Raw genomic sequence first — 25,507 nt, forward strand, 5'->3', positions numbered from 1 at the left:
GTGGCTAGAGCCCGGACCTGGGAGTCAGAAGGTCACCAGTTCTAATCCCGACTCCACCGCTTGTCTGCTGCGTGACCTGGGGCAAGTCACTTGGCTTCTCCGGGCCTCAGTTCCCTCATCTGTCAAATGGGGATGGAGACTGTGAGCCCCCATGGGGGCCAGGGACTCTGTCCAACCTGATGAGCTTGTCTCCACCCCCAGTACGGTGCCTGGCACATAGTAAGCGCTAAACACAAATACCATCATCATCATCATTACCATCTTGGCTAAGACACCTGCAGCGTCTGCAGATCGGGGGGTGCAGGGGGCGGGCGCGGAGGGAGGAGGGGGCTGAGGTTAGCACAAATTTTCCCGATCATAAAGCCGCCCCGTGTCCGGCTCCGGCCTCGAACCCTTTGATGTCACCATTAGGGTAAGTACAGACCCGGCGGCCCGGCCTTGGCGTCGTCTTCGATCTAGATGGGGTCACCGAGGACTGTAATAATGGGAGCGCCCGGGGCGGGTGGAGGAGGGTCGAGGAGCAACCCCCGGGCGTTTCCCCAACACCCCTCTCCCCCCTTCCCCCCCCTTCGAGGAGGAGAGCGACTATAAAAGTGGAGGTTCCGACCTCTTTGCTCCCCACATCTCGCTGGACACCGGCTGGTAAGTTTCTTGGGCTTCAGTGGGGGTGGGAAGGGGTCCCCTTCCCCTTACTTCTCCAATTCTTCCCCCGGGGCTATCAGGTAGAAGGGGCCCTCCCCTCTACTCCCCCAATTCCTCCCTCCGGGTCTGAGTCAGGTAGAATAGGGTCGGAAGGGAAACGACAGAGAGGGCGAGATAACTCCGAAAAGTCACACAGCAGAGGCAGGGTGGGACGGGGGTGGGAGTCGATGGGAAAGCTGGTATGGGAGGCGGGGAGCCCTTCAGGGCCTCCGTCTCCCAGATCTGCTGCCGGGCACCGAGTCTTTTCACAGGAGGGGGCTGGGATTGGAACAGAGAGGGTGAGACAGGCACGGAAAGTCACACAGCAAAGGCAGGCCAAGATTTCTGGAGGAAAGGGAAAGCGCGGTAGCAGGGAACAGGTCAAGAAGGGCCCACTCTTCCCTCATTCCAGGTCTGGGAGATTTGGGACTGAGGAAGGAGGCGTGGGGATTTTCAATGGCAGCAGTGGGACTGGAACAGAGATGGTGAGATGGTCACCTGGCGAAAGTCAGCCAAGATTCCGGGAGAAGGAGCGGTAGCATGAGTTGAACAGGGAATTCTTAACTCCCACTGTTTTTCTCTCTGAGAGATCTGGGGTCGAGTGAGGGGGCGTGAAGGTTTTCTTCAGAGGAGGTGCCGTGACTAGAACAGAGAGGGTTAGATAACTCTGGAAAGTCACGCAGCAAAGGCAGGACAAGGTTCCAGGAGGAAGGGGGTGAGAGCTGTAACTGGCATGTTTCCCTCTCTCCTTTAACTCGAACCCTGAGCCTGATCAAAGGGAAAGAGCACAAGGTTGCAAAAGTTCAACTCTGCAAGTCTGCCCCTGGCCTGCTGTCTGACCTTAGGCATGTCACTTGATCTCTCTGTGCCTCAGTTTCACCACTATAAAATGGGTATAATGAAACCTGCCTCCCCTCGCCTCCTGGGCCTGGCTGTTTGTGGCTAACAGGAGATCACTAATGTGAAAGTACGTTGGGATGATAAAAGCCCAGGTTTGGCTTCATTAGCATTATTGGAACAGAGAGGGTGAGACACCTTCAGAAAGCCACACAGCAAAGGCCAGCTGGAGTTCAGCAAGGAGGAGCTGAAGCAGCATGGCTTAGTGGATAGAAAGCACAGGCCTGGGAGCCAGAAGGACCTGGGTTCTAATCCCAGCCCTGCCACTTGTCTGCTGGGTGACCTTGGGTGAGTCACTTCACTTCTCTATGCCTCAATTTCCTTTTCTGTAAAATGGGGATTAAGACTGGGAGCCCCATGTGGGACAGGGATGGTATCCAAACTGATTACTTTGTATCCACCCCAGCTCTTAGAACAGTACCTGGCACATAGTAAGTGCTTAACAAATACCATAGGGAAAAAAAAAAAGCAGAAGTCAGAACAAGGGAACCCGTCTCTTCGCGCCCTCGCCCTGAGAGATTCGGGGCTGAGTTGAGGATTCTTCGGGGTGGAGGTATGGGGATTGAAACAGAGAGGGTGAGATGCCTTTGGAAAATCACAGAGCAGAGGGAAAGGGAATCCATCTGGGGATAAGGAGCAAGGGCAGGGATTGAGGTGGGAAAATATGGCAAAATTCCCCTCCCTCCTACTGCCCACCATTGCCCAAGGAAGGGCATCCCGGGAATCCCTCCTCCCTTCCCCGACAGTCCCCCTCTCCCCTCCCATCCCCTCCCACCGCTGGCAAGGAACAGAGAATGAGTCATGGAAGAACCCAGGCTCCCCTCCAACAGCCTTCCTCTGTGGGTTTTGCCTTCCGGGGCTTCACAATGGGGGCGGAGGGGACGGGGCGGTGGAGTCACGGGACCAAGGTCTCGGGACCACTTGGAGGAGGAGCTAGGTGGCACCTGCAGCAGGAAGGATTGAGGTTAGATCGGAGAATGGATTTCACTCCTCAATCCCGTTTTAGCATGAGCGCTCTTACAGGGTGTGCCCAGCATTCTAGAACTTCCAGGGCCCTCTCCTGGGTTCCTGAACGCGAGAGTGCTCAGGAGCACTGCTTGAGTGGGAGCACTTTCATGGGTTTCCCAAGCACTAGAGTGCTCCAGCGCACTGCACAATCAAGGACACTTTCCTAGGTTCCTGAACTCTTGCAGAGCACGGTCCAAGGGCACTTTCTCGAGCTTTCCGAGCACAAGACCACAATCGAGAGTACCCTCCTGGTTTCCTGAACGCTAGAGTGCTCCGGAGCAATGCTTGAGTGGGAGGGAGGAGGATGGTCAAGGAACAACCACCGGACGTTTCACCACCTCTCTTCACCCCCCCCCCCCGAGGACAAGAGTGGGAGCACTTTCTTGGGTTCTGTGAGCTCTACAGTGCTCTCTTCTGACACTCTTTCCTTCGTCCCTCCCAGCATCTGACCTCCAATCATGTCGAGACCCCTGGAAGAAGCCATGATGGCGGTCATCTGCACCTTCAGGGAGTATGCTGCAAAATGCGGGGACCCTTATAAGCTCAGCAAGGGGGAGCTCAAGGAACTCTTGCTCAAGGAGCTGCCCAGCTTCACCCCGGTGAGTGCCCAACACGAGGCAGGGGGATGGGCCAGATGACCCTGACCTCTTATCCTCCACCGTCCCCTGCCTGAGTCGAATTGTTTCCTGAACCCGAGGTCTGGAGGCAGGGGGACGGACAAGATGACCCTGACCCTTTATCCTCTACCCTCCCCTGCTTGAGTAGAATTGATTCCTAGACCCCTGACCTGGAGGTGGGGAGAAGGACAAGATGACCCTGACCCTTCATCCTCCTCCGACCCCTGCCCAAGCAGAATCGGATCCTGAACCCAAAGCCTGGAGGTGGGGGGACGGACCAGCTGACCTTGACCCCTTATCTCCCACCTCCTCCGGCTCCACCACACGTTTGCTGTGTGAATTTGGGCAAGTCATTTCACTTCTCTAGGCCTCAGTGACCTCATCTGTAAAATGGGGTTAAGAGTGTGAGTCTCCTATGGCACAGGGACTGTTTACAACCTGATTAACTTGTAACCACTTCAGTGCTTAGAACAGTGCTCATCACATAGTAAGCATTTAATAAGTATGATCATTAGTATTACTATTAACTGGTTCCTGGACCCAAGGCCCAGAGGCAGGTAAATGGACTAGTTGACCTGTCTTCTACTCCTCACTCGTCTGTGGAGTTGTCTCCGTGGATCCTGGCCTAGAGACAGGGGGATGGCCTGGTTGCAACCAATGGTATTTATTAATAATAATAATAATAATAATTATGGTACTTGTTAAGCATTTACTATGTGCCAGTCACAGTACTAAGTGCTGGAGTAGATATAAACAAATCAAGTTGGACACAGTTCCAGTCCCACATGGGGCTCTCAATCTTCACACTTTACAGATGAGTTAGCTGAGGCCCAGAGAAGCAGAGTGACTTGCCCAAGGTCACACAGCAGACAAGAGGCAGAGCCGGGATTAGAATCCATAACCTTCTGACATCCAGGCCCAAGCTCGATCCACTACGCCACACTGCCTTATTACTGAGTGCTTATTGTGTGCAGAGCACTGTTCTAAACAACCCTGTGCTAAGCTCTTGGCTAGCGCCCCTCTCTACAGGGATCCTGATGCGAGGGGTTGTCTGAGTTGACCTCTCTCCTCTCAGAGTCAGCTGAGCGAGTGCGACTACAACCAGCTGTTCAACGCACTGGACGTGGACAAGGACTGCGAGGTGAACTTCCAGGAGTACATCACGGCCTTGTCCTCCCTCGCTGTCCTCTGCAACGAGTTCTTCCGCGACTGTCCTCGCGATTGCCCCGCCGAGCCCACCTGCCCCAAATAAAGCCACGTGCATGACCTCCCCGGTCCCGCCCCCTCCCCACCCCACCCCACCACGGGGAAGGGCAGTGGGAGAGCCGGTGGCCGGGGAGGACGGGCCTGAAAAACGACCCTCTGTCTGGCCTGGCGTCTGTTCCTTCGAGGGTCGAGGCTACCCCTGAGGGTTGCCCCAGTGGGAGGGGTCGCTACAGCGGGAGCGGTCCCTGCAGTGGGAGGGATCGCCGTTAGACTCTCTCCTCCTTCTTTTAGGCGGCGCCCACCTGAGAGTAGCTGAGGACAGAGATGGGGCTCAGAGTCCGGAAGGGGGTCGGCTATGGGGTGTGGGAGGCCTGCGTGGAGGAGGGGAGGTCCTGGGGGGGCGAGTTCTGATGGAGGGGCATGGACCCCCTCCCCATCCTCCCCCTCAATGTGCCCCACCCCATATCCCTGAATTCCCACCCTCCTCCATGACAGCGGGATGACACCCAGGCCTGGCTGGGCAGGGTGTGTCTCACCATTGGTTCCCGCTAATTGGCATTCGGGAGGGGGTGGTCCCCCCACTTCCTGGCCCCCCTTCACCAGCCCTCCCTCTGCCCCACCCCGTCCCCTCAACCGACTATAAAAGTTTCCGCAGCCTCCATCCCCAGCACCACACCCCAATCCAACCTCTTTCTACTATCCTTCCTTCTGCTTGGTCTTGGTGAGTTCCTGTGCTTGATTGTGTATGTGGTTGCGTGGGCTTGCATGCACATGTGTGGAGATCACGGTGGGGCACCGAGGTTGGTGTTCACTAGCGGGGAGGGGACCACACGTCCAGGTGTAGGCGCATACCCAACAGTGGATGCGTGTCGCGTGGTGTGTGTCTGGGTTGTGTATGCACGCCTGTGTGTTGCGCATACGTGGGAGGCACGGTGGGCCTGTCTGGAAGTGTGTTTGAGGGTGTGTAGGTGTGAACCTGGGTGGATGCCTGTAGGTCTGTGTTATGAGTGTGTGCCCATATGTGTTGTGTGTATTGAGTGTTGTGTCGGGGGTGTGTCTGGGTGGGCTTGGTGGGTTCTATATGTCCTCTGAATAATTTCATATGTGCATTGTGTGTTGTGTGTTTATACGCGCATAAGGTGCCCTTGGGGTAGGGTGTGGCACAAGTTGTCATCATTCATTCCTACTTATTGTGCGCTTAGGGTGTGCGGCATCATGTGGGGAGTGTGTGTGTGTGTTGTGCGATTGGATGTGTTGGCACAGGCCGGTGTGTGCTTGTGGTGCGTGTCTGTGTTTTGCGGGTATTTTGTGTGTGGGAGGTGCGTCTCTGGGGGTCTTGCATTTGCGAGGGTTATGGGGTGATCAGGTGTGCGTTAGCCTGTTGTGTGTGTGGTGTGTGGTGTGTGTGTGTTGCGTGCCAGGGTATGCCCTTGTGTGTGTAGGCGCTGCCCGGGGAGACGGCGCAATAAGGTACAAACTTTGTGGCTGAGAGTTGTGCGGTTACCTCTGACATCATCCCTCGGGGGCCTGGGGGGGTGGGTTTTGGGGGAGGTGGGAGGGGTCGTGGGGACCCTTCTGGACCCCCTGCTGCCTCCCCCCCAAGGGTCGGTCCGGTCCCGGGGGGCCCCGGCCTCCTTCCACGCAAGTCCGTGGAGCGGATGACTCGGGGAGAAGTGGGTTTTTTCCACCCGTCGGACTCTGGATAGGAGGAGAGGGGGTGGGCCGGGGGCGGGGAGGGAGGGCGGCACCAGCCAGATGGAAGAAAACAGAAAAATTTATTTGTTGTGGAAGAAGCCCTGCCTCCCAACCCCCCCGGGCCCGGGGGAGGCCGGAGGAAGAGGAGGGAGGAAGGGGCTGAGGGAGCGGGACAAGGGGTTCCTGCTTCAGGGGGCTGCAGTCTAGTGGGGGCTGGAGGGGCGACAGGACTCGCACACTGTGCTGGGAAAGAGGGAGGGGATGAGGTCCCCGTCCATGGCTGGGGGGTGGGGGGCTTTCATTGCGGAGAAAGGTAAGGCAGTCAGCCGGTCAATCGTCCTTATTAAGCCCTTACGGGGTGCAGAGCACTGTACTAAGCGCATGGGAGAGTACAAGAGAAGCGGCGTGGCTTTTTGGAAGGACCACGGGCTTGGGAGCCACAGCACGTGGGTTCTGATCCCGACTCCGCCACTCATCTGCTGTGTGACTGTGGGCGAGCCACTTAACTTTTCTGTGCCTCAGTTACCTCATCTGTAAAATGGGGATTAAGACTGTGAGCCCCACGTGGGACAACCCGATTACCTTGTATCTATCTCAGCGCTTAGAACAGTGCTTGGCACATAGTAAGCGCTTACAAATACCATTACTATTATTACTATTACAATATAATAATAAACAGACACATCGGAGAGGACACAGGCGTGCACACACACATACTCTGAGCTGGGTGTAAAATCCCCACCTCATCCCCATGGCCAAGTGGTCAGTCTTATATTAATGATAAAGATGATATTTGTTAAAATAAATAAAAAATAAAGCACTTCCTATGTGTCAAGCAGTGTTCTAAACTCTGGGGTAGATACAAGCTAATCCGACTAGATGTGCTCCCTATCCCTCTTAGGGCTCACTGCCTTAATCCCCATTTTACAGATGAGGGAACCGAAGCATAGAGAACTGAGGTAATTTACCTAAAGTCACACAGCTGATAAGTGGCGGGGTCAGGATTAGAACCCCAGACCTTCTGACTCACAGGCCTGGGCTCTAGCCACTAGCCCATGCTGCTTCTTAGGGATCCCTCCTCCGGTGGCTAGAAGAGCAACTCCTCAACTGTGTTCTGACTCTGCTTTGCGACCCTAAGAGAGCTGCTTACCCTCTCTGGGCCTCCTTCATGGACTGTCCCCTTCCCCTCCCTGCCCCCTACCACCAAACACCCATCAGAGGGGAACTTGGGTTGAGTTTGTTGTTCCGAGGCAAGGAGGGAGGAAGTGGGGGGCGGATGCAGAAGGGCCTTCTGGTCCATCCCTCTGCCTCCGTGCCGGCAGCTCCCCGCCCCAGCCCTCCGCTCCCCGAATAACCCCAGTGATGGTGTCTCTGCCCTCCTCGACCCCGCTGCCCAGGCCATGGCCCATCCCCTGGAGCAAGCCCTGGAGGTGATGATTTCCACGTTCCACAAGTACTCTGGGAAGGATGGAGACAAATTCAAACTGAATAAAACTGAGCTGAAGGACCTTCTCACCAAGGAGCTGCCCTCCTTTATCGGGGTACGGCCGGTGGCGGGGCGAGGGGCCGGAGGGGTGGGGGCTGAGGGCGGAGGGGCTTGGGCTGGGGGCTGAGGGCCGGTGGCCGGTGGGGCGGGGGCTGGGATATATGTGGGGGTATCTCTCGGCCTCCTCCGGCTGACCGGGCCGCCCTCTCGGAGCAGAAACGGGATGATGAAGCGGGCCTGCAGAAGCTGATGAGCACGCTGGACAACAACCAGGACAACCAGGTGGACTTCCAGGAGTACGCCTGCTTCCTGGCCTGCGTGGCCATGATGTGCAACACCTCCTTCCACGGGTGCCCTGACAAGATGCCACGCAGGAAGTGAATTTGCCCCCTCCCCCCGCGGGGAGGAAGGGATTCCCTGGCTCTGCCCCAAACGGGGGTCATCCGCAGACCACCCTCCCCTCCGTGGCCTCTTAATAAAATTCATTTCAATCTCCTTTGTATCTGGTTTTCACTCAAGCAGATTTGTTGAGTGCTTACTATGTGCCAGGCACCGTACTAAGCGCTGGGGTGGATACTAGCAAATCGGGATGGACACCGTCCCTGACCCACATGAGACTCACTGTCTCAATCCCCATTTTATAGATGAGGTAACTGAGGCACAGAGAAGCGAAGTGACTTGCCCGAGGTTACACAGCAGACAAGTGGTGGAGCCGGGATTAAAAGCCATGACCTTCTGACTCCCAGGCCCGGAAAGTTTCTCTGACCCCTCACGCCGTCCCTTCCCCTTTTCTTCTCCCTCCTTCCGATGTGGGGGAGGCAGCCAGTGGGGTGGGAGACAGACTCCCTCTTTCCAGAATCTCCCCCATCGATAAACCCCATCTACTGCAGGACCCTACCACTCCCCCGGGCTGGCTCAACCCCCTCCCCATTTTGGAAATGCTGGGGTGGTGGTGCGGGGACACTTGTGTGGAGGCAGGGAGATGGACGAGATGACCTTTCAGAGCCATTGGGAGTGCAGGGACAGGCAGAGCACGGGCCTGGGAGTCAGAAGGCCCTGCGTTCTAATCCCAGCTCTGCCACATGTCCGCTGTGTGTCCTTGGGCAGTCGCTTTACTTCTCTGTGCCTCAGTTCCCTATCTTTATAAGGGGGATTGCGACTGTGAGCCCTAGGTGAGTCAGGGACTGAGTCCAACCCGATTTGCTTGCATCCATCCCAGCACCTGATGCAGTGCTTGGCATATAGTAAGCACTTAACAAATAGCATCACTTTTTGTTTGTTTCAGAAACTTTCCTTACTACTTCTCGTAGCTAAGCAACAAACGATCCCCTCCTCACCCCCCTTCTCCCCTGGGTTGGGTGGTGGCATGGGGTTGCCAGGGTGATGGCATCACCATCCTCCCCTGCCAGCCCTTGGGAGGCAGGAGGAAGTAGACACATCCGGAGGCGGGCTGTGGTGGGTAATCTGTCTCACTATCTCTGCTCCTGCTGATTCTGCTCGGGGAAGGCCCATCCATCCATTCGATCGTATTTATTGAGCTCTTACTGTGTGCAGACCACTGTACTAAGTGCTTGGGAGAGTCCAATATAACAGTAAACAGACACATTCCCTGCTCACAACAAGCTGGCAGTCTAGATTGGGGCAGGAAGGATGGGAGGGGCAGGAGAAAGATTCCATTTGGCTGGGCAGGGTGCTGGGGAGAGATTCTCCATCCATAGGTGCAACCTCCCCTCCAGAAGAAGAAGTGTCTAGATTCCTGTGGAAGGTGGTGAAGGGTAGGTGAGACAGAGACAGAGACAGAGATGAAGATGCTGAGAGACAGACACATAAAGACAGAGACTGAGAGACACAGGGGCAGACAGACAAAGTGAGACAAAGAAAAACAGAGACAGAGAAAGGTGGGAACTTAGACGCAAAGACAAAGAGAGTCAGAAAGAGATGGTTCAGAGAGACTTGGATAGACACAGAGAAAAAGGGGAGGCCTCAGAGATACTGAAACAGAGAGACAATGGGAGTCAGGGAAAGAGAGATAGATCAGAGATTCAGGACAGATTTAGAGAGACAAAAGGAGGCAGAAGCTTCAGTGAGACTCGGAGATGGATTCAGAGAGGCAGAGATGGAGAGATGCCCCGATCTCCCCCAAATCATTCATTCATTCAATCGTATTTTTTGAGCGCTTACTGTGTGCAGAGCACTGTACTAAGCGCTTGGAATGTACAATTCGGCAACAGATAGAGACAATCCCTGCTCAACAACGACCTCACAGTCGAAATGGGGGAGACAGATGACAAAACAAAACGAAATAAGTAGTCAGGCATCAATACCATCAAGACAAATGTCTGACAGGGGATGGAACAGAAAGACCCGGTCCTGTAAAGAGATGGATAGAAGGGTGCCAATTCAATGGAGAAAGGGGGAGCGGGGGGAGCGTGGGAATGATGCTGAGCTGGCTGTCCCCCCACCCACTTTCCCACAAAAAGTGAAAGAGAAGGCATCGAAAAGTTGATGAGTTTTATATTTATATTGATACTTATTTCCCCTTCTAGACTGTAAATTCATCAAGGGAAGGGTCCGAATCTGCTGATTCTGTTATACTGTACTCTCCCATGTGCTCAGGACTGTGTTTTTCACATAGTAAGTGTTGGGGTGGGGAGGGGGGATGCTTGAGGATTTGTGTAATCTAGGGGCACGGGGTAGGGGGCGGGGAGCGGGGGGCGGTCTGTCCCCCTTCTCTATAAAAGAAACTGGACTGGGCCAGCACCCTCCAACCTACCAGCCCCATCAAGCCTTTTCTGCCGCTGAGGTGAGCTGGGGAGATTGGGTAAGGGAGCATTCAGTCTCCAGGGATGTAAGGGGAGGGTTCTGCAGTCTTTGGAAGCCTCCTCTCCCTCCCCATCCTTCTTCCCCTCCTACCCTGCCATCCCTACTGCATCAGTGGGGGACATAAAGAGGGGGTTCGAGGAGAAGGTGGGGAGAGTTAGGGGGGATAAGGATTGGGGGATAGAAAGAGTTTGGGAAGGGGTGAAAACAGCGGTTTGGAGGTGGGGGGAGGGGAGAGTCAGAGGAGAAGGGGAGTGGGGAGTGGTGGAGATGATGTAGCAATATAGTCCATTGAGGTAGTGAGGTGTGTTAGTGTTAGTGGGGGGTGTGTGAAAGAGAGACAGAGAGAGACAAAGACAGAGATGACTGGTGTGGCTAAGAGTGGGGCCCTCGGTGTGGGTGTACATGGGGGTGATGGGGGGGGTGTATGCCTGTGTGTGATCTGATTTGGCTGTGCCCCATTCGTGTGTGCCCCCGAGTTGTGAGTTGCAGGCGGGGATGCGTAGGCCCTGTGTCGCAGATCTGGGTGTTGCCGTTCTACATGGGTGTTGTGTGCTGTGGGTCGCTGAGTGTGCCTTGCGTGGTATGCATGTGGTTGCGTGCTCCATAGTTGTGCGTGTGCGTGTATGTGTGTGTGGGGTGTATGTGTGTGTGCACTGTGAGTAGCTCAGTCAGGGACACGGACAGGGTAGGTGGGAATGGATGGCTCCAGGGCCGGCAGGAGGAAATCGAGGATGGAAAGGGAGGCATCCTAATTCACTCAGTCCCATCCCTCCCTCCCCACTCACTCAGTCCCATCCCTCCCTCCCCACCCCACCCAGACCCCCAGGTCCCTTGAAGGCCACGCCATGTCATGCACCCTGGAAGAAGCTCTCGTGTGTCTGACTTTCACCTTCCACAAATACTCGGACAAAGAGGGCGACAAGAATACCCTCAGCAAGAGGGAGTTCAAGGCGCTGATACACAACGAATTCACCAGCAAGGAGGTAAACCCCCGATCACCCACTGGACATCAGTTTTCCTCCTTCCCGCCCACCACCCCCAACCAACCTCCCTCCATTATTCCATTAATAATTGTGGTCTTTGTTAAGTGCTTAATATGTGCCAGGCACCGTACTAAGCACTGGGGTGGATACGAGCAAATCGGGATGGACACGGTCCCTGTCCCATGTGGCATTCCTAGTCTTCATCCGCATTTTACAGATGAGGGAACCGAGTCTCAGAGGAGGGAAGTGATTTGCCCAAGGTCCCACAGCAGATGAGTGGTGGAGACAGAATTAGAACCTGTGCCCTTCTGACAATCATAATAATCATTTTGGTATTTGTTAAGTGCTTATTATGTGCCAAGCACTGCACTAAACATGGGGGTGGGTACAAGCAAATCAGTGACTCCCAGGCCCATGCTCTACCCATTACGTCACACTGCTTCTGTCTCCCCCCCACCCCCAACTCTTTGGGATTTACTTATTTTTAATGATATTTGTTACATGTTTACCCTGTGCCAGTCACTGTACTAAGCGCTGGGGTAGATGCAAGCTAATCAAATGGGACACAGTCCCTGTCCCACATGGGGGCTCAAGGTCTCAGCCCCCATTTTATAGAGGAGGGAACTGAGGCGCAGAGAAGCAAAGTGACTTGCCCAAGGTCATACAGGAGACAGGTGGCAGAGCAGGAATTAGAACCCAGGTCCTTCTGACTCCCAGATCCGGGCTCTATCCACTAGGCCATGCAGCTCCTTCACCAGAAAACACTGCTGGGAAACAGCTTCCCATTATCCAGAAAACTGGGGATTCCAAAACCCTGATATTCTTCTGAAAGCCTCTTTTCCCCTCATTTGTTTATTCATTCAATCGTGTTTATTGAGTGCTTACCGTGTGCAGAGCACTGTGCTAAGTGCTTGGGAGAGTACAAAACAACAATAAACAGACACATTCCCTGCCCACAAGGAGCTGACACTTGGCGGGGGGGGGGTCCCTGGGAGGGCCGGGCTTAAGAGAAGGTCTGGGGAAGTCTGAATCCACTTATTCTCTCCTTGCAGAAGCTCAGTGACAAGACTATCAGGAAGATGATCGATGAACTGGACGATGACCTGGACCAGGAACTGAACTTCCAGGAGTACCTCAAATTTCTGGGCGAATTAGCCATTATTTTGAACGACATGCTAAAAGATGTTCTGTGAGGCTGTCGAAGACAGATAGCCAGGTGTAGGGAGGTTGATCTCCCCTCCCCCTTCAACCACTTAAGTGTGTGTGAGTATGAGCAGAAATGCCAACATTAAATTTTTTTTTTAAAGTTGACCCCGCTTTATGTGTCTCCTTTTTTTTCCCCTGACCAAAGGGAAGTGGGAGAAGAAGATTTAAGCTCTATAAGCTTAAAAATAAACTATATTTATAAGCTTAACAAGGGGGAGCTCAAGAAACTCTTGCTCAAAGAGCAGCCCAGCTTCACCCTAGCGAGTGCCCGGCATGAGGCGTGGGGATGGACCAGATGACCCTGACCCCTTATCTTCCACCAGCCCTGGCCCAAGCAGAATCAGTTCCTGGACTCCCCCCCTGGAGGCAGGTGGGTGGATAAGAGGAGCCTGACCCCTTATCTTTAATTCCCTCGATCGTATTTATTGAGCACTTACCGTGTGCAGAGCTTATCCTCCACCTCCCTTTGCCCGAGTAGAATCGGTACCTTAACCCAAGGCCTGGGGTGGGGGGGAGATGGACCAGTTGACCCTGACCCCTTAACCTCCACCTCTCCCTGCCTGAGAAGAACTCCTGCTCCGCCACGGGTTCACTGTGTGACCTTGGGCAAGTCACTTCACTTCTCTGTGCCTCAGTGACCTCATCTGTATAATGGGGATAAGAGTGTGAGCCCCGTGTGAGACAGGGTCTGTGTCCAACCTGATTAACTTGTATCTACCCTAGTGCTTAGAACAGTGCTTAGCACCTCGTAAGCACTTAATAAGTGTGATCATTATTATTACCATTATTAATTGGTTCCTGGACCCAAGGCCCAGGGGCATGGAAAAAGGATGAGTTGACCTTTCTTCTGCTTCCCCTTAACTACTCCCCACCCCCTGTGGAGCTGACTCTGTGGATCCTGGCCTAGAGGCAGGGGTATGGCCTGGTTATCTCTTCAATCAATTCATCAATCAATGGTATTTATGAATAGTAAACGTAAAAATATTAATAATGGTATTTGTTAAGCTTTTATTGTGTGCCAGGCACTGTAATAAAAGCTGGGGTGGATACAAGCAAATCGGGTTGGACACGGTCCCAGTCCCAGGTAAGCTTCATGGTCTTCATCCCCACTTTACAGATGAGGTAGCTGAGGCCCAGAGAAGTGAAGTGATTTGCCCAAGGTCACACAGCAGACAAGCGGTGGAGCTGGGATTAGAACTCATGACCTTCTGACTCCCAGGCCTGGGCTCTATCCACGATGCCACCTGCTGTATTTATTGAGCGTTTACTGGGCGCAGAGGATTGTCCTAAACAATGTCTACCCTGTGCTAAAAGCTCCTGGCCAGCACTCCCCTTTTCAGCAGTCCTGATAATAATAATGTTGGTATTTGTTAAGTGCTTACTATGTGCAGAGCACTGTTCTAAGCGCTGGGGTAGATATAGGGTAATCAGGTTGTCCCACGTGAGGCTCACAGTTAATCCCCATTTTACAGCTGAGGGAACTGAGGCACAGAGAAGTGAAGTGACTTGCCCACAGTCACACAGCTGACAAGTGGCAGAGCCGGGAGTCGAACCCATGACCTCTGACTCTGAAGCCCAGGCTCTTTTCACTGAGCCATGGGGGGATGTCTGAGTTGACCTCTCTCCCCTCAGAGTCTGCTGAGGGAGTGCGACTACAACCAGCTTTTCAGTGCGCTGGACGCAGACCAAGGACTGTGAGGTGAACTTTCAGGAGTCCATCACGGCCATGTCCTCCTTCGCTGTCTTCTGCAACGAGCTCTTCCGCGATTATTCTTGCGACTGCCCCGCCGAGCCCACCTGCCCCAAATAAAGCCACGTGCATGTCCCCCACCCCTGTTCTGCCCCCTCCCCTTCCAAAGACAAAGAGGGTCAGGGAGAGATGGCTCAGGGATAGAGTCAGGATGGGCACAGAGAAAGAGAGGTGGGGACTCAGAGAAACTGACCCAGAGAGGCCAAGGGAGCCAGGAAGAGAACCATAGACTCAGAGACTCAGGATAGATTTAGAGAGACAAAAGGAGGCAGAAGCTTCAGTGAGACTCGGAGAGAGATGGACTCAGAGAGGCAGAGATGAAGAGAGACTCCCCTCCTCCCCAAATCCCAGAGAAGCAGCGTGGCTCAGTGGAAAGAGCCCGGGCTTTGGAGTCAGAGGTCAGAGGTCATGAGTTCAAATCCCGGCTCTGCCACTTGCCAGCTTTGTGACTGTGGGCAAGTCGCTTCACTTCTCTGTGCCTCAGTTACCTCATCTGTAAAATGGGGATGAAGTCTGTGAGCCCCACGTGGGACAATCTGATTCCCCTGTGTCTACCCCAGCGCTTAGAACAGTGCTCTGCACATAGTAAGCGCTTAACAAATACCATCATTATTATTATTATTAAATCCCTGTCTGACAGGGGATGGAAAAGAGAGTCCCAATCCTACAAAGAGATGGATAAGAGGGTGAAAATCCAGCAGGGGTGGGAGGGTGTTGGAGGGTGTGGGAATGATTCTGAGCTGGCTGTCCCCTCCACTACCCCACAGAAAGTGAAAGAGAAAGGCATTGAAAGGTTGATGAGTTATTTATTTATATGAATGCTTATTTCCCCCCCAGACTATAAATTCATTATGGGCTGGGCACAGATCTGCTGATTCTGTTGTACTCTCCCAAGCACTCAGTACTGTGCTCTTCTCAGAGCAAGTGCTCAATAAATGCCAGTGATTAACTGATGAGAAGCCTGGCCTGAAAATGTGACCAGTACAAGGCTGATAACTAGGGTATTTGCTAAGAGCTTACTATGTGCCAGGCACTGTTCTAAGCGCTGGGGTAGCTACCAGATAATGGGGTTGGATGCAATCCCTGGCCCACATAGGGCTCACAGTTTTAATCTCCTTTTAACAGATGAGGGAACTGAGGTACAGAGAAGTGAAGTGACTTGCCCACTGTCACACAGCAAACAAGTGGAGCAGAGATTAGAACCCATGACCTTCTGACTCCCAGGCCGTGCTCTAGCCACTAGGCTGAGAGTGGCTTCCTTACTGTGCAGGGCCCACAGTGACTTCTCTCAGGGGGAGAAATCAGTTGGGGAGGCAGAGGGGAGAAGCAGCGTGGCTTAGTGGACAGAACCCGGGCCTGGGAGTTAGAAGGACCTAGATTCTAATTCCAGCTCCACACTTGTCTGCTGTGAGACCTTGGGCAAGTCCCTTCACTTCTCCGGGCCTCAGTTCCCTCAACTGTAAAATGGGGATTAGGAGTGTGAGCTCCACTTAGGACAGGGACTGTGTCCAACCTGATTAACTTGTATCTACCCCAGTGCTCAGAACACTGCTTGGCACATAACGAGTGCCGTGATTATTATCATTTATTCATTCAATCATATTTATTGAGTGCTTACTGTGTGTTAAGCACTGTACTAAGCGCTTGGAATGTAAGTTCGTCAACAGATAGAGACAATTCCTGCCCAACAAGGGTTTCATAGTCTTAACAAGGAAGGGGGCAACTGAACCTCTCCCTATAAAGTCATTTCCCACCGCACACCCGACCTATGTGGATGTGCTGACTCCCCTATCCCGATGTCCCTCCGTGGGAGTGGAGGGTCTTCCTGATAGAGGGAAGATGAGGTTCATATTGAGGTAGGAAGAGTTGCACAAGGGGAAGGGCACACGGAGTTACCGGAGACACCAAGAACCCACCCTCGCTTCACACAGCACCTGAGCGACGGAGCGTCCTGCCTCTGCGATGTTGAATCCACCCCCCCTCCCCAACTCTTTCTCTTTTCAGTCTAACCACACTCCTTCCCCCAACCCATCCTCCGGGCAAGTCCTCCCTTAAGTCTCACCACACCTCTTCTAGCTGCAACAAGGAATCTGCCCCTTGTCCCCCAAATAATAAGAATAATTGTGGTATTTCTTAAGCACTTACTGTGTGCCAGGCACTGTAGTTAAGCGCTTAGCACAGTGCTCTGCACACAGTAAGCGCTCAATAAATATGATTGAATGAATAAATGCGGGGTGAGGTGGGGGGGACACAAGCAAATCGGGTTGGACACAGTCCCTGTCCCACTTGGGGCTCACATCCCAACCCTCAATTTACAGTTGAGGCCCAGGGAAGTGAAATGACTTGCTCAAGGTCACACGGCACCCAAGTGGCAGATCTGGGAGGAGAACCCACGGCTTTCTGTCTCCCAACCGCTACGCCATGCCGCTTCTCGGTTGAGGGGAAAGTCCGGATTCAGTCTGCCCGCACTCCCTCTCGCTGCAGTGCTAAATGCCGTTCCTCGAGCGGCTACCCCTCCCTCCCGGAACTCCGGGAAGGCTGGGTGGAGGAGGAACTGGGAAGGGCTAGGGTGGGGAAGGGGGATGTTTGCAGATTTGTGTAACCTAGGGGCACCGGTTGGGGGGCACAGGGTGGGGTCAGTCCCCCTTCTCTATAAATGAACTGGACTGGGCCAGAGCCCTTTAACCTACTAGCCCCATCCAGCCCAGTCTGCCGCTCAGGTGAGTTGGGGGGACTGGGTAGGAGGGCGTTCAGTCTCCAGGGATGTAAAGGGAAGGATCTGCAGTCTTTGGAAGCCTCCTCTCTCTCCCCATCCTGCTTCCCCTCCCACCCTGCCATCCCTACTGCATCAGTGGGGGACAGAAAGAGGGGGATCGAGGAGAAGGTGGGGAAGAGTCGGTGGGGATAGGGATTGGGGAATAGAAGGATTTTGGGAAGGGGGGAAATGGAGGTTTGGAGGTCAGGAGAGTGGAGTCAGAGGAGAAAGGGAATGGGGAGCTGTGGAGATGATGTGGAGCGGTGGAGATGACGTGGTGGTGGAGATGATGTCTGTTGAGGTAGTGAGGTAGTGTGTGTGTGTGAGTGAAAGAGACAGAGAGAGACAGAGACAGAGATGACTGGTGTAGCTAAGAGTGGGACCCTCCGTGTGGGTGTAAATGGGGGCAATGGGAGGGTGTATCTCTGTGTGTGATCTGATTTGGGTGTACCCCCGAGTTGTGAGTTGTGAGTTTCAGGTGGGGATGCTTAGGCCCCATGTCATAGATCTGGGTGTTGCAGTTCTGCACGGGTGTTGTGTTCTGTGGGTCGCTGAGTGTGCCTTGCATGGTATGCGTGTGGTTGTGTGCTCCATAGTTGTACGTGTGCTTGTGTGTGAATGTTCACTGTGAGCGGCTCAGACAAGGACATTGACAGAATGGGTGGGAATGGATGCCAGGAACGGCTGGAGGACATTGAGGATGGGAAAGGGGGCATCCTAATGAACTCAGTTCCCCCCTCCCCACCCCACCCAGACCCCCAGGTCCCTTGAAGGCCACGCCATGTCATGCACCCTGGAAGAAGCTCTCATGTGTCTGACTTTCACCTTCCACAAATACTCAGACAAAGAGGGCGACAAGAATACCCTCAGCAAGAGGGAGTTCAAGGCGCTGATGCAGAACGAATTCACCAGCAAGGAGGTAAACCCCCGATCACCCACTGGACATCAGTTTTCCTCCTTCCCGCCCACCACCCCCAACCAACCTCCCTCCATTATTCCATTAATAATTGTGGCCTTTGTTAAGCGCTTAATGTGCCAGGCACTGTACTAAGCACTGGGGTGGATACGAGCAAATCGGGACGGACACGGTCCCTGTCCCATGTGGGAATTCTAGACTTCACATTTTACAGATGAGGGAACCGAGTTTCAGAGGAGGGAAGTGATCTGCCCAAGGATCCACAACAGATGAGTGATGGAGTCAGAATTAGAAACTGTGCCCTTCTGACAATCATAATAATCATTTTGGTATTTGTTAAGTGCTTATTATGTGCCAAGCACTGCACTAAACATGGGGGTGGGTACAAGCAAATCAGTGACTCCCAGGCCCATGCTCTACCCATTATGTCACACTGCTTCTCTCTCCCCCCCACCCCCAACTCTTTGGGATTTACTTATTTTTAATGATATTTGTTACATGTTTACCCTGTGCCAGGCACTGTACTAAGCGCTGGGGTAGATGCAAGCTAATCAAATGGGACACAGTCCCTGTCCCACATGGGGGCTCAAGGTCTCTGCCCCCATTTTATAGAGGAGGGAACTGAGGCGCAGAGAAGCAAAGTGACTTGCCCAAGGTCATACAGCAGACAGGTGGCAGAGCAGGAATTAGAACCCAAGTCTTTCTGACTCCCAGATCCGGGCTCTATCCACTAGGCCATGCAGCTCCTTCACCAGAAAACACTGCTGGGAAACAGCTTCCCATTATCCAGAAAACTGGGGATTACAAAACCCTGATGTTCTTCTGAAAGCCTCTTTTCACCTCATTTGTTTATTCATTCAATCGTGTTTATTGAGTGCTTACCGTGTGCAGAGCACTGTGCTAAGTGCTTGGGAGAGTACAAAACAACAATAAACAGATTCCCTGCCCACAAAGAGCTGACATTGGGGGCGTCCCTGGGAGGGCTGGGCTTAGGAGAAGGTCTGGGGAAGTCTGAATCCACTTATTCTCTCCTTGCAGAAGCTCAGTGACAAGACTATCAGGAAGATGATCGATGAACTGGACGATGACCTGGACCAGGAACTGAATTTCCAGGAGTACCTCAAATTTCTGGGCGAATTAGCCATTATTTTGAACGACATTCTAAAAGCTGTTCTGTGAAGCTGTCGAAGAGAGATAGCCAGGCGTAGGGTGGTTGATCTCCCCTCCCCCTTCAACCATTTTAAGTGTGGGTAGGTATGAGCAGAAATGCTGACATTAAAATTTTTTTTTTTAAAGTTGACCCTGCTTTATGTGTCTCCTTTCTTTTCCCCTGACCAAAGGGAAGTGGGAGAAGAAGATTTAAGCTCTATAAGCTTAAAAATAAACTATATTTATAAGCTTAGCAAGGGGGAGCTCAAGGAACTCTTGCTGAAGGAGCTGCCCAGCTTCACTCCAGTGAATCGCCGCCATGAGGCATGGGGAACGACCAGATGGCCCTAACCTCTTATCTTCCACCGGCCCTGGTCCGAGCAGAATCGGTTCCTGGACTCCCGGCCTGGAGGCGGGGGATGGACAAGAGGAGCCTGATCCCTTATCATTCATTTGCTCAGTCGTATTTATTGAGCACTTACCATGTGCAGAGCTTATCCTCCACCACCCCTTGCCCGAGTAGAATCGGTACCTTAACCCAAGGCCTGGGGTAGGGGAGAGATGGACCGGCTGACCCTGACCCCTTATCCTCCACCTCTCCCTGCCCGAACTCCTGCTCTGCCACAGGTTCACTGTGTGACCTTGGGCAAGTCACTTCACTTTTCTGGGCCTCAATGACCTCATCTGTATAATGGGGTTAAGATTGTGAGCCCCATGTGAGATAGGAACCGTGTCCAACCTGATTAACTTGTATCTACCCTAGTGCTTAGAACAGTGCTTAGCACATAGTAAGCACTTAATAAGTATGATCATTATTACTACCATTATTAATTGGTTCCTGGACCCAAGGCCCAGGGGCATGGAAAAAGGACAAGTTGACCTTTCTTCTGCTTCCCCTTAACTACTCCCCACCCCCTGTGGAGTTGACTCTGTGGATCCTGGCCTAGAGGCAGGGGTATGGCCTGGTTATCTCTTCAATCAATTCATCAACCAATGGTATTTATGAATAGTAAACATAATAATATTAATAATGGTATTTGTTAAGCTTTTATTGTGTGCCAGGCACTGTAATAAAAGCTGGGGTGGTTACAAGCAAATTGGGTTGGACACGGTCCCAGTCCCAGGTAGGCTTCATGGTCTTCATCCCCACTTTACAGATGAGGTAGCTGAGGCCCAGAAAAGCGAAGTGACTTGCCCAAGGTCACACAGCAGACAGGCGGTGGAGCTGGGATTAGAACTCATGACCTTCTGACTCCCAGGCCTGGGCTCTATCCACGATGCCACCTGCTATATTTATTGAGTGCTTATTGTGTGCAGAGCATTGTCCTAAACAATCCTGAGAAGCAGCGTGGCTCAGTGGCTCTGCCACTTGACAGCTATTTGACTGTGGGCAAGTCACTTAACTTCTCTGTGCCTCAGTTACCTCAACTAGAAAATGGGGATTAACTGTGTGCCTCACATGGGACAACCTGATTACCCTGTATCTCCCCCAACGCTTAGAACAGTGCTCTGCACATAGTAAGTGCTTAACAAATACCAGCATTATTATTGTTATTATTAAAAGCTCCTGGCCAGCACCCCCCTTTTTAGCAGTCCTGATGCAGGGGGATGTCTGAGTTGACCTCTCTCCCCTCAGAGTCTGCTGAGGGAGTGCGACTACAACCAGCTTTTCATTGCGCTGGACTCAGACAAGGACTGCGAGCTGAGCTTCCAGGAGTACATCACGGCCATGTCCTTCCTCACTGTCCTCTGCTACGAGTTCTTCCACGATTGTTCTTGCGACTTCCCTGCCGAGCCCACCTGCCCCAAATAAAGCCACGTGCATGTCCCCTTCCCCCGTTCTGCCCCCTCCCCTTCCAAAGACAAAGAGGGTCAGGGAGAGATGGCTCAGAGAGACTCAGGACGGGCACAGAGAAAGAGAGGTGGGGACTCAGAGAAACTGACCTAGAGAGGCCAAGGGAGCCAGGAAGAGAACCATAGACTCAGAGACTCAGGATAGATTTAGAGAGACAAAAGGAGGCAGAAGCTTCAGTGAGACTCGGAGAGAGAAGGACTCAGAGAGGCAGAGATGAAGAGAGACTCCCCTCCTCCCCAAATCCCTGTCTGACAGGGGATGGAAAAGAGAGTCCCACTCCTACAAAGAGATGGATAAGAGGGTGAAAATCTAGCAGGGGTGGGAGGGTGTGGGATGGTGTGGGAATGATGCTGAGCTGGCTGTCCCCTCCAACGCCCCACAGAAAGTGAAAGAGAAAGGCATCGAAAGGTTGATGAGTTATTTATTTATATGAATGCTTATTTCCCCCCCAGACTATAAATTCATTATGGGCTGGGCACAGATCTGCTGATTCTGTTGTACTCTCCCAAGCACTCAGTACTGTGCTCTTCACATAGTAAGTGCTCAATAAATGCCAGTGATTAACTGATGAGAAGCCTGGCCTGAAAATGTGACCAGTACTACTACTGATAATTATGGTATTTGCTAAGAGCTTACTATGTGCCAGGCACTGTTCTAAGTGCTGGGGTAGCTACAGACCCTGTCCTCTCCCTGACTTTCCCGTCACTGTGGACGGCACTACCATCCTTCCCGTCTCACAAGCCCACAACCTTGGTGTCATCCTTGACTCTGCTCTCTCATTCCCCCCACACATCCAATCTGACACCAAATCCTGGCGGTCTCCCCTTCACAACATTGCTAAGTTCTGCCCTTTCCTCTCCATCCAAACTGCTACCTTGCTGGTACAAGCTCTCATAATATCCCCACTGGATTATTGCATCAGCCTCCTCTCTGATCTACCATCCTCCTGTCTCTCCCCACTCCAGTCTATACTTCATTCCTCTGTCCGGATTATCTTTCTACAGAAACACTCTGGGCATGTCATTTCCCTCCTCAAAAACCTCCAGTGGTTGCCTATCAACCTTCTCATGAAAGAAAAACTCGACCCCTGGCCCACGTCTTACCACTGACCTGGAATGCCCTCCCTCCTCACATCCTCCAAACTACCTCTCTTCTCCTCTTCAAAGCCCTACTGAGAGCTCACCTCCTCCAGGAGGCCTTCCGAGATTGAGCCTTCCCTTTCCCTCTGCCTCTCCTCCCCATTCCCCCTACTCCCTCTGCTCTACCCCCTTCCCCTCCCCACAGCACTTGTGTATGTTTGTATATATTATTTATTACTGTCTTTTATTCATGATGTGTATATATCTATGATATTATTTATCTCAATGATATTGACCCCTGACTACTTGTTTTGTTGTCTGTCTCCCCCTTTTAGACTGTTGGTCCTGCCTCTGCGATGCCCTGCCTCCCCAACTCTTTCTCTTTTCAGTCTAACCTCACTCCTTCCCCCAACCCATTCTCCGGGCAAGTCCTCCCTTAGATCTCACCACACCTCCTCTAGCTGCAGCAAGGAATCTCCCCTTTGTCTCCCTAATAATACTAATAATAATTGAGGTATTTCTTAAGCACTTACCATTTGCCAGGCACTGTAGTTAAGCGGTTAGTACAGTGCTCTGCACCCAATAAGCGCTCAATAAATACGATTGAATGAATGAATAAGTGGGGGGACACAAGCAAACCGGTATGGACACGGTCCCTGTCCCACCTGGGGCTCCTATCTCAACCCACATTTTACAGTTGAGGTCCAGGGAAGTGAAATGACGTGCTCAAGGTCACACAGCACCCAAGAGGGCGGATCCGGGAGGAGAACCCACGCCTTTCTGCTTCCCAGGCCCGGGCTCCAACCGCTAGGCCGTGCCGCTTCTCGGCTGAGAGGAAAGTCCGGATTCAGTCTGCCCACACTCCCTCCCGTTGCAGCGCTAAACGCTGTTCCCCGAGGCGTCTATCCCTCCCTCCCGGAACTCCGGGCGGCCTGGGCGGGGGGAGGAACTGGGAGGGGCTGGGGTGGGGAAGAGGGATTTTTGCGGAGTTGTGTCACTGCGGGGCTGGGGGCGGGGCCTGGGGTCCCCCCCCCCCCCCGCTCAATAAAAGAAATCGTACTGCGCCAGTGCCCCTCATCCTACCAGCCCCATCCAGCCTTTTTTGCCACCGAGGTGAGTTGGGGGGACTGGGAAGGGGGGCGTTCAGCCTCCAGGGGTGGAAGGGGAGGGGTCTGCAGTCTTTGCAGTCTCTCTCTCCCCATCCTGCTTCCCTACCTACCCTGCCATCCCTACTGCATCAGTGGGGGACAATTAGAGGGGATTTGGGGAAAAGGGGAGGGAGTCAGGGGGGATAGGGATTGGGGAATGGAAGGAGTTTGGGAAGGGGGAAAATCAGGGGGTTTGGGGGTCGAGGAAGGGGAGAATCAGAGGAAAAAGGGAGTGAAGATGATATAGCAAAATAATCTGTTGAAATAGTAGAGGGGGGTGTGAATAAGAGAGAGAGAGAGATGACTGGTGCAGCTAAGAGTGGGACCCTCAGTGGGGGTGTATATGAGGAGGGTGATGGGGGGTGTCTTTTGGTGTGATCTGATTTGGGTGTGTCCCCGAGTTGTGAGTTGTGTGTTGTGGGTAGGCCCCGTCTCTCAGATCTGGGTATTCCCCCGTCTGTACGGGTATTGTGTGCAGTGGGTCACTGAGTGTGCCCTGCGTGGTATGCGGGTAGTTGTGTGCTGCATAGTTGTGTGTGTGTGCGTGCTTTGTGAGTGGCTCAGACAGGGACCCAGGCAGGGTGGGGACAGATGGCGCCAGGGCCGGCTCGAGGAAGTAGAGGTTGGAAGGGGGGGACGTCCTAATTGACTCAGTCACCCCCTCCCCACCCCACCCAGACCCCCAGGTCTCTTGCAGCCCACGCCATGTCCTGTCCCCTGGATCAAGCCCTCGGTCTCCTGGTTTGCATCTTCCACAAATACTCGGGCAAAGAGGGCGACAAGAATTCCCTCAGCAAGAAGGAACTCAAGGAGCTGATCCAGAACGAGCTCACCATCGGGCCGGTAAGCCCCTGACCACCCAGACCACCCACTGATGTCAATTTGCCTACTTCCTCCTTCCCCCCACCACCCCCGACCAACCTCCTTCCATTATTCCATTGATAACTGTGGTATTTGCTAAGCGCTTACTATGTGCCAGGTACTGCACTCAGCGCTGGGGTGGAAACAAGCAAATCGGGATGGACAGTCCTTGTCCTGCATGGGGCTCCCAGTCTTCACCCCCATTTTACAAATGAGGGAACCGAGTCTCAGAGAAGGGAAGTGATTTGCCCAAGGCCACACAGCAGATGGAGGCGGGATTAGAACCTATGAATTTCTGACAATCATAATAATCATTTTGGTATTTGTTAAGCACTTACTATGTGCCCAGCACTGTACTAAACCCTGGAGTGGATACAAGCGAATAAGTGACTCCCAGGCCCATGCTCTACCCATTAGGCCACAATGCTTCTGTCTCTCCCCCACCCCCCAGCTCTTTGGGATTTATTTTTAATATTGTTAAATGTTTACTCTGTACCATTTGTTCATTCATTCAATCGTATTTACTGAGCGCTTACCATGTGCAGAGCACTGTACTGAGCGCATGGGAGAGTACAAAGCAGCAATAAACAGACACATTCCCTGTCCACCAGAAGTTTACACTGGGGGGGGTCCCGGGGAGGGCCGGGCTTAGGGGAGGGGCTGGCCAAGTCTGAATCTATTTCCTTTCTCCCTGCAGAAGCTCAATGATGCAGAGATCGTGAATCTAATGAATGACCTGGATCAGAACAAGGACCAGGAAGTGAACTTCCAGGAGTATGTCACCTTTCTGGGCGCCTTGGCCATGATTTACAACGACGCCTTAAAAGGTGTTCTTTGAGGCTGAGGCTGTTGAAGAAACAGGCAGGTTTTGGGAGGCTAATTCACTCTCCATTTAAGCGTGTCTGTGTGTGTGTTTGTGTGTGTGTGTGTGTGCGCAGAAATGCTGACATTAAAGATCTTTTTTTAAAAGTTGCCCCGCTATCTGTGTCTCCCTTTTTTTCCCTTGACCAAGGGGAAGTGGGAGAAGAAGAAGAAGAATGGTATTTATTAAGTGCTTACTAGGTGCCAGGCACTGTACTGAGCGCTGGGGTGGATACAAGCCAATCGGATTATTAATAATAATAATTATTATTTTGGTATTTGTTAAGCACTTACCATGTGCCAAGCACTGTTCCAATTGCTGGGGAAGAGACAAGGTCATCGGGTTGTTCCCTGTGGGGCTCAGAGTCTTCCATTTTAGAGATGAGGGAACTGAGGACCAGAGAAGTGAAGTCACTTGCCAAAAGTCACACAGCAGCCAAGTGGCAGAGTCGGGATTAAAGCTCACGACCTCTGATTCTCAAGCCCGTGCTCTTTCCACTTAACCACGCCAGGTCCTTCAGCTCCCAGGCC

The 25,507-nt window shown here is 52.8% G+C and overlaps 4 protein-coding genes across 6 annotated transcripts; all 4 read left to right on the forward strand.

The window, feature by feature from the left end:
* Nucleotides 1-326: 326 nt before the first annotated feature.
* Nucleotides 327-4,561, forward strand: S100A3 (S100 calcium binding protein A3). Of its 3 annotated transcripts, none has more exons than XM_029056146.2 (3): nucleotides 327-412; nucleotides 3,029-3,185; nucleotides 4,279-4,561. In XM_029056146.2, the coding sequence occupies exons 2-3, from the start codon at nucleotides 3,045-3,047 to the stop codon at nucleotides 4,453-4,455; spliced, it is 318 nt and encodes a 105-aa protein (XP_028911979.1). In that variant the 5' UTR covers nucleotides 327-412; nucleotides 3,029-3,044; the 3' UTR covers nucleotides 4,456-4,561. The 3 variants fall into 3 exon arrangements, with proteins under 3 accessions (XP_028911979.1, XP_016080939.1, XP_001513302.1); XM_016225453.3 differs by lacking the exon at nucleotides 327-412 and adding an exon at nucleotides 571-642; XM_001513252.5 differs by lacking the exon at nucleotides 327-412 and adding an exon at nucleotides 2,481-2,542.
* Nucleotides 4,562-5,043: 482 nt separating this feature from the next.
* On the forward strand, nucleotides 5,044-8,090 carry S100A4 (S100 calcium binding protein A4). Its single transcript, XM_001513181.4, has 3 exons — nucleotides 5,044-5,130; nucleotides 7,502-7,645; nucleotides 7,807-8,090. Exons 2-3 carry the CDS (start codon nucleotides 7,505-7,507, stop codon nucleotides 7,969-7,971), a joined length of 306 nt encoding a protein of 101 aa, XP_001513231.1. The 5' UTR covers nucleotides 5,044-5,130; nucleotides 7,502-7,504; the 3' UTR covers nucleotides 7,972-8,090.
* Nucleotides 8,091-10,374: 2,284 nt separating this feature from the next.
* LOC100093336 (protein S100-A6) lies at nucleotides 10,375-12,707 on the forward strand. The gene is made up of 3 exons (XM_039910952.1): nucleotides 10,375-10,393; nucleotides 11,232-11,396; nucleotides 12,449-12,707. The coding sequence occupies exons 2-3, from the start codon at nucleotides 11,259-11,261 to the stop codon at nucleotides 12,587-12,589; spliced, it is 279 nt and encodes a 92-aa protein (XP_039766886.1). The 5' UTR covers nucleotides 10,375-10,393; nucleotides 11,232-11,258; the 3' UTR covers nucleotides 12,590-12,707.
* Nucleotides 12,708-23,145: 10,438 nt separating this feature from the next.
* On the forward strand, nucleotides 23,146-25,087 carry LOC114807899 (protein S100-A6). Its single transcript, XM_029054714.1, has 3 exons — nucleotides 23,146-23,219; nucleotides 23,933-24,097; nucleotides 24,813-25,087. Exons 2-3 carry the CDS (start codon nucleotides 23,960-23,962, stop codon nucleotides 24,951-24,953), a joined length of 279 nt encoding a protein of 92 aa, XP_028910547.1. The 5' UTR covers nucleotides 23,146-23,219; nucleotides 23,933-23,959; the 3' UTR covers nucleotides 24,954-25,087.
* Nucleotides 25,088-25,507: the final 420 nt, after the last annotated feature.

Source organism: Ornithorhynchus anatinus, chromosome X5 (genome assembly GCF_004115215.2).
Source record: "Ornithorhynchus anatinus isolate Pmale09 chromosome X5, mOrnAna1.pri.v4, whole genome shotgun sequence".
Classification (NCBI taxonomy): Eukaryota; Metazoa; Chordata; class Mammalia; order Monotremata; family Ornithorhynchidae; genus Ornithorhynchus; species Ornithorhynchus anatinus.